General features: G+C 42.1%; 1 protein-coding gene across 1 annotated transcript in view; it reads right to left on the reverse strand.

Annotated features, from left to right (window-relative positions):
- SUPV3L1 (Suv3 like RNA helicase) overlaps positions 1 to 4131 on the reverse strand; it is a 13716-nt gene extending 9585 nt beyond the window's left edge. Inside the window, 5 exon segments of the mRNA XM_014310343.2 lie at positions 1 to 32; positions 1386 to 1554; positions 2171 to 2285; positions 3689 to 3796; positions 4059 to 4131. The exon segment at positions 1 to 32 is cut by the window's left edge and continues 19 nt beyond it. Of these exon segments, the coding sequence (XP_014165818.1) occupies positions 1 to 32; positions 1386 to 1554; positions 2171 to 2285; positions 3689 to 3752 (380 nt within the window). The 5' untranslated portion in view covers positions 3753 to 3796; positions 4059 to 4131.
- Positions 4132 to 8358: the final 4227 nt, after the last annotated feature.

The raw sequence follows: 8358 nt of genomic DNA on the forward strand, positions 1-8358 counted from the left end.
TCTTCTCCTGTCACCAGGTCACAGGGCACGTTCTAAAGGCATTCAGAAATCGCAGGGTAAGTTTCTTGAACATGAAAGAATCCCCTTTCCAAGAGCACAAAAACAGTTTCTTACAGTAATTTCAGGACAGTGTAAAAGAAGCTATGCAGGAAATAACTACTCAGCCTTGAGAGACTTGTGCCTTGTATTTAAGTCCTATCAGAGTGGAAGTTTAATGAAGAGGTGGTATCTGTAGTTAGATGTTTTCCCTACTCCTGCAGGAGGTTACATCTTCCCCTGAGCATTTCAGAGCTGTCACATCTGCCACCAAAGAACTGTTAGAAGAGTACAAGGGACTCATAAAGCAAGGCCCAACAGTGAAGGAGCCTTGCAAGCTTCAGCCTGCTCCAGCTCCTTTGGCAATTGCCCTGCTGCCTCATACTCACACAGCAAGAGCTCATGAGGAGCAGCTGTGAGACACAGCTGAGGCCACCACCCTGCCAGCCCTACCCTCCTTGGTGCTGATGGCTGCTCCATCCATACCTACAGCCACTACAGAGCCCTGCTGGAAGCCCTGTTCAATCCCCAAGGGCCTAAACATGATCCATTATCCAGGAACCAGCCTCTGAAAAGTTCTCTCACACACTAAACACATGGGAGAAAAGTTTAGTAATCCCTAGCAAGGAACATGACTGACTGTACCCACAGTCACTCTGTGAATACATGTGCTACATTACAGCTGTCTCCTAGGACTAAACAATCTTTCTGATGTCTTGCTAGGAGTGACAAATTTTACATCAAAAAAAGAGAAATCACAACATCACTCCTGTACTGTACTGTACTGGTTACAGTGCTTCAGGTCTGGCTCTCTGCAGCTGGAAACACACTGGTGAGGAGCCTCCAAAAATATGCCAAAAGCAATATAAAACACTAATGAGAATTTCCTCTAGGGACCTGATATACAGCACTGCTCTTCAACACACCTCAATCTGCAGAATTTTTCAAGGATGGTGAAGTGAAATATATTTATGCATTGAAGCAGAAGGTTATGGGGAATTAAGCAAGGGTAATTTTTTGTGTACAAGCTATAATAAAGGTCATGGGCAAAAGAAGGCATGGTCCTTATGCTGAAAAACCTAATACTAGAACCTGGCTAACCCAGGGAGCAACAAATCCCAGAAGAACAGAGGCAGGTTACAGGGATGATGGCACAGCACAGGCTCCAGGGACAGCACTGCTCCATTCTGCAGCTAAAGCAGAAATGCACAACTGATTTCACATGAGCTGACACCATTGCAAAGCAAAGGGCTCCAGGACCACCTGGGGCCACTACAGAACTTTAAAGACATGCATTCATGAGACTGTTCCAGCACTAAGGGTGTTGGTAAGTAATATGACATACTGACAGCATCATTACTCTTTTGGAAGATCTCATGAGCCAGAAGTTTTAGTGGACCGCAGTATATTCCAGATTTGGCTGACAAAAATCTCTGGATAGCATGGTAAGTTTTTCCACTGTTTGTAGGACCAGCATGGAATATTATCTTTCTCTGAATAGCTCTGGCATCTGGATACCTAAAGCAAAGACAAAAAAAAGTATATGTCAGTATATTCACTCTGCTCAGCCTATTTGCCTACAGAACTTCTAGGTAAAAATGAGAAAAAATGAGATCTGTTGAACATTTATCTGGATACTGACTCAGGAGAAACTTGAAATTATCTTAAGCATTTATTCATTAATAATTATAATGTGCGTTGAAAGCAAAAATATCAAGTTCTTAGAGACCGTATAAAGAGGTTACTGTGTCTTACATATTGATCTTCTGAGTCATACAATGCTTTCAATGATTCAGAGTGAAATTCACACATTATGTTCAAAATAATTCTCATTATTCCTGCAATTCTGTCTCTTTGAACTTATCAATATTTTAATGTTTTGATGTGCTACCTCCCAAACACTTTGCCAGAAAATATCTTCCTGGAAAAGCCACACCAACACGGTGACTTTCATAGCTTATATAATCTTATTTTCTTTTTAACTCATTGTAAAAAATACAAGAGTTCCTGACACAAATTATTGCAAAACCAGAGAAAAGCACTGAAAATGTAGCATAATTCCAGTGAAGTCCACAGACTGTGGAATTCCATGGCAGTAAGAATAGGAACAGTGCAGCCACTGGAGGACACTGACCAGTTGGGGGGCAGCCTCAGGTCGCTGATCTTGCGCAGATCATCCATGCAGTCCAGCATGGGGAAGATCTGCTTGGCGTGCCTCAGGAAAAATGGGAACAGATCATCCACGTGACCTAGAGGAACAAATCCTTTTCAGAAAGTTTCTGTGCTTGTCTGAGTGTCTACCTTCATTCAAAACTTTGAAAAGTATTTTCTACCATTCCACTCCACACTTATGTACTCCTTTCAATTCTGGCTCTCTACAAAATTCAATAATTACCTCAGTGGCAGAAAGGGAAACTAACACAAGTACATGGACTCATTTAGCAATGGAATACAAACACAATCATATGAAAAAGTGCATCTCATTGCAGTACATTCACTGCTCAGCCTATTTGCCTACTGAACTTCTAAGTAAAAATGGGAAACTGTGGAAAAGCTGGATGAGAAACAGCTTTTCTGTCCTAGGAAGATTTTAGCCCCTTCCTCCCAAATCCAGAGGAGAAGAGAAGGAGAAGAGAAGGAGAAGAGAAGGAGAAGAGAAGGAGAAGAGAAGGAGAAGAGAAGGAGAAGAGAAGGAGAAGAGAAGGAGAAGAGAAGGAGAAGAGAAGGAGAAGAGAAGGAGAAGAGAAGGAGAAGGAGAAGGAGAATCTTTTAAAGTGCTTTTATGAATAAACAGAGAAAAACAGATTTGCAACTTCTCCAAGCTACCAAGACTTAGAATGCTGGTTCCAAATTCTAAAATCAACTCAGAAGAGAAATCCAGGTTTATTCTTGTGAATATTTGCACAATAGACATGTGAGCCTTAAAAGACTCATTTCAGGTCACACTCCTGCTGTCCAGCTCTCTTAGAATTTCAAAGAACTGTCCTGATCTAAAACACTGTTATTATCAAACATACACACACAAAAGAAAAAGCAGTGGTTTGGGGTTTCTTGGCATGTTTTTGTTTTGTTGGAAGGGGGATGTTTGATTTTTGGGGGAGGTTGAATTGAGAATTATTATTCAATTAATAAAAATTATTGTGATTTTTTTAAACTGTATTATATTTAATTATCATCTTTGGACGAGCAAAACTCAAATTTAAAAATTTCAGTGTTTCTGTATATGAGTTATAGGGCATAATGGTCATCTATAACCAGATAAGGAGTAGAAATGAGAAGGCACCAGCTGGGACAGAGCTCTCCAAGTGCCCTCTAGTGACTACTGGATTTCAAAGAGAGGAATAAACAGAGCAGCACCGTTTTCATTTCAGCCCTGAACAGATGCTGTACAACCACAGGCTGCTCCTTGCTATCATCTCCACATCTGTCATTTCCACTTCAGAAGATTTAAGAACTGAACATTCCCTTGGATGGGCACAGATGTTTCTGATAGGGAAGCAGGGATTTTTAATCTCTCTGCCAGCAGTGAATTAATTCTCAATCATATTGAATAATAACTCTCAGTAAGGGCTCCACATGTACATAGGTAAGTAACCAGGACAAAACCAAGTAAAAATGCACATTTTATTTTACAAGCAGTCCAGATACTTGCCTGCACCACAGCATATATCATTGAGAATAATATGCAAATCAGCACTCACAGAACTGGATTCCATGATATATTTCCTAAAGCTTATAAATGCCTGGTGAAAGAGGCGAGCTGGGGGAAAAAAAAAGAACAAAATTAATGTGGCCAGAATCAGAAAACTCTATTTGTAAACAATCAATAAAACACTGAAGCAGTTCATTAAAAACCTGTACCTTAATATAAGCTATTAAAAGTAAATATGAAGATTATTTGAACTAAGTGGGAGAGACAATGTAAAGAAGCAGTGTTGTGATAAAAAGATCACATCTAATACCATATTTGAAGTAAAACAGATTTCACATTAAAGTAATATAAACTGAAAACATTTTCTTACCATCTAGTCCATTTTCAGCTCCTAGTCTTTGAATTTCTTTTCTTTTGTAGAACTTATTTAAGTTTTTTAGGACTTCACCTGTAGAAAAAGAATAACTTTTTTTAGAGCTTCCTCAAAATTTAATCACATTCTCCTGGCCCAAAGATCCTGGTTTATAGGCTGGAGAGAGGCAATCTTCCCATGCTGAACAGACACAAATGAACCCCCCTAAATCAAATAAAATCCATGAGTGAGATTGGGGCTATTGTGGAGGGCAAACTTCAACTGCAGCAGAGTAAGAACTGCCACAAAGGTGGTGCCAGCCATCCCCCCCAGTACTTGATAGGAAACCATAAAGATGGGAATGTGCAGCTAACAAGTCATGGAACAAACTAAGTAATGTTTTGGGGTGGGTTTTTGTTTGCTTTTTATCAGCACCTATCAGGAGGCTTTAATATGAAAAGCAAATCTGCTTGAGCTACTTGGTGACAGCTTTTAATCAACGTCCTGAGGCATGTTCTTCCCTCCACCTGCACCCAAGGCAGACTCCTCAGAGAGATCAGGTAATCCAGACACAGTATTCTTTCTTGTCTCAGGTTAAATAAATAGAAGAAAAAAAAAAAGAAAAAAATCCAGAGTTTCTTCAGATGTATCACAAATTACTCAGCTTTCTTTGAATAAAATCTTATACACTTTTTAATAAACTTTTTCCCTCTCCTAAAAGGCAATTTCAGTGTTGCAACAAAATTGTATTTACTCAAGCACACGCTGATTTTAGTTCATTAAATGTTAGTTAAATGACAGTACAAAAAGATGTGGCCTCTTTCCATCTACAGCAGATTAGAAATCCACAAAAAATGTAGCAAATTTCATGAACACCTATTCATGAGTTTCCATTATTCTTAAAACTCAAGGCTGTGACCCCTGCATTATAAAATGCTGGGAGTGACAAATGAAGCACAAGTCACTGGACACAACACTGTCAGGCTCTGCTCTCTGCAACTGCCTGACATGACATGGAAAACTTCCCAGAAAATCAACCTTCAATTATGGGAAGATTGCCTCTCTAAAAAGCTGTGACAGAGACAATCCACTTGGCACAAGGAGAATCAGCAGCTGACAAGAATATGGCAAATTTAAATGTACATCCCACACCGCTACAGGAATGTTTTAATGGATTTACTCGTGTTCGGCAATGTTCCCAAAGGCAACAAAGAAGCAAGGGCACCAGCAGGATTACATTTCCTAGGAAGGCATCCACACCCATGTTTAAGGGCCCTGAAATCCAAGACAGACTGGAAAACAGCGCAGTGTAAGCAAGCACAGGGCTCAGTGCTCTTCAGAGCTTCCCCTAGAAGCTCTAGCAACTAACACATCATCAGCCACGCAGCTCAATTCACAGCCCATTGGCCTTACTACAAGATTAAAAGGTCAGTGCCAAAACACGTTCCTATCCAAGGCCTGTGACATTGGGGCTGTGCTGCCCAAGGTCAGGATCCTTCCTAAGCACAAACACTTGTCTAACAATGAGGAAAATCTAAACAAAACAAAGCTGGTATTGGGCATTGCAGCCTATGTAAGCTTATCCAACTGCACATAACACTCAGAGCATGTCTCCTGTCTCATCACCACCCTTTGACCATCCACTCCTGCTTTGAGATTTCCTTTCTTTACCTCTCTCAATCTAGAGCTGTTTTAGCTCTTACCCCTCAATACTTTGATTTCTCAGCAGCATTTCTAAGGTTCTCTGTAAAAAGACAGCCCAACTGCAGTGAAGTTCAGAAATCACTCAGTCTCCAATGTATCAGATTTGTTTAGATGTTTCAACCCTGTTTGCAGGAAGACTTTGGAGTCATTTCCCTGTATCTCTGATGCCAACAACCCACTGCAGTCAGGCTGTATGCTACCACTGGGGCAGTGAAGTGCTTTATTTCACAATTCCTCCCCAACTATTAGACTCCCATTGTCCACTCCAAGCAACCTGTGCATGTACCAAGCCCTGACATTCCGTGACAACTGATACAGAAGATAAACACACCAAAACTGAAAGCATGCATCAGAAACTGAAAGCATTCATTCATCACAGGGATACATTTCCCATGAAGTTGTGGAAAACAGAAGCAGTGAATTAATTCCAGGTCTGTTATGAAGTTTTTACAAAACTGGCTTTACAAAAGTAAGCTTCTAAAAAGACCTTTAGAGTGTTTGACTAGTGTGAAAACTATAATCACTCTCACTTGAGCAAGTAACAAGATGATTCACACTGCAAGTATGCTCACTAACAAAGTTTCTGCACAAGCTGCAACCAGAAAGCTCAAAAATACCCATCTTTATTGAATCTAGTCAGTACTTAGCAGCAGAATCTGATAAACTAGCCTAATTTAAAATATAAAAAAACCAGATGCATAATACTGTGTGTGGTCAGAACCTGAAAGGGGAAGCAGAGGAAGACTTTTTATTTCATTTTTTAAAAATGGCTACATGTTAAAGAAGGTCTTGTCCAGTCTTCTCTAATATTATCGGGTTTCAAAATACCTATACTTTTAAAATACATTATAGTTTTTTCAAAATATTTTTGACAGCAACAGAGAGCCAGATGACCATCACACAGGTTACACGTGGCTGCTACTCCTTGCCAGTCTCATAGGGAAGAACATCAGGCTGTCTGAAATAGTTAATTTCCACATCATTTTAGCCAATCTGTTCTCAACACCCTAGCAAACACCAAACAGAATCTATACTTATTTTCCCAGAGCATTTTAGTTGTAGTTTTGAAGAAATCCAACATAACTGCTCCTCTAATAAATGAGACAACAGGTAATGTACAAGTAAGAAGCCATAATTCATCTTTACTGGCACGTGAGGAATGCACTACTCATACAAAAGACAAGTTTGACAACGAAGATTTTCACATTACAACTGTTCAGGATTCTTCATCCTCACTGGGATTTTTTAGCTTTCAAGGCCAGATATTCTTCTCTCCACAGTTCTGAGCTATTAAGATAATTTGTCCATGCTCCTATACTCTGGAGTTAAGATAAATAATATGTCATCACAATACTTAATTACAAGAAAACATGAAAGATTTGCATTTGCACCCTTAATGCCTTCAGATCAGCAAACATCAAGAGAATCAAGACCTTGTCTCTTATTTACCAAATCTTTAAAGATCATGGAGTCATAAGATCACAGAACTGTCTGGGCTGGAAGGGACCATAAAGACCATCTCACTCCAGTCCCCTGCCATGGGCAGGGACACTTCCACTATCTCAGGCTGCTCCAAACCCCATCCAACTGCCAGGGATGGGGCAGCCACAGCTTCTCTGGGCACCCTGCCCTTCGGCCTCACCTCCCTCACAGGAAAGAATTTTTTCCTAATGCCCAATCTAAACCTACCCTCTGTCCATTTGAAGCCATTCCCCCTTGTCCTGTCACTTCACCCACTTCTGACCTAAGCACACTCACACACAGACAATCTCTTCGGTCCATAACATCAATATTTGAGGAAACTGTGTCTTTAAAGTTCAGATACAGCTATGGTTCTGGAATGCACAAGACTGCAGTTTGGCTGTGGGACACGCCCCAAGGCAAGCCCCTTTATCCTGACTGGCCAAACCAGGGAATGGAGGAAGGGCCAGCGGAGTTTCCTGCACACAGGGCACGCCTACGGGCCCTGGGCAATCACAGAATACCCTGAGCTGGAAGGATCACCCTGCGCAGCACAGCTCCAGGAATCCCACCACATGCAGGCGCCATCTCACCCAACAGCCTTCAACCCAGTTCACCTTCACGGGCACAATCAGCGACAGGTCAGACAAGCTGCAGGGAAGGGCTCCCTGCCCTTATGGGAGAGGGTGTTTCTGAGGCCAGGAAAGGACCCCAGAGCAGCAGGGGCCGGTTCCCTCACCCTCAGCAGGGTCACACAATCAGCTAAGCCAGAAAGACCTCTTTGATCATCGAGTCCAACCTACGACCAAACACCACCTTGTGTGCCACAGGCAGTCTGTCCTCAAACACCTGCAGACATGGTGACTCCAGCCCTTTCCAATGTTTATTCAGTTTTCCTGTGAAAAAATTCCTCCCAACGTCCAATCTAAGCCTCCCCGGGCACAGCTTGAGGCCGTTCCCTGGGAGCAGAGCCCGACCCCCATCCAGCCTCCGGGCATGGAGCAGCAGAAGGCGAGGTGTTCCTCGAGCCTCCTCTCCTCCTGGCAGGGAGCAGCAGAAGGCGAGGTGTTCCTCGAGCCTCCTCTCCTCCTGGCCGAGCCCCAGCCGCCCCCCGTCAGAGCTGTGCCCCAGCCCGTTCCCCAGCCCCGTTCCC

Source organism: Geospiza fortis, unplaced genomic scaffold (assembly GCF_000277835.1).
Source record: "Geospiza fortis unplaced genomic scaffold, GeoFor_1.0 scaffold637, whole genome shotgun sequence".
NCBI lineage: Eukaryota > Metazoa > Chordata > Aves > Passeriformes > Thraupidae > Geospiza > Geospiza fortis.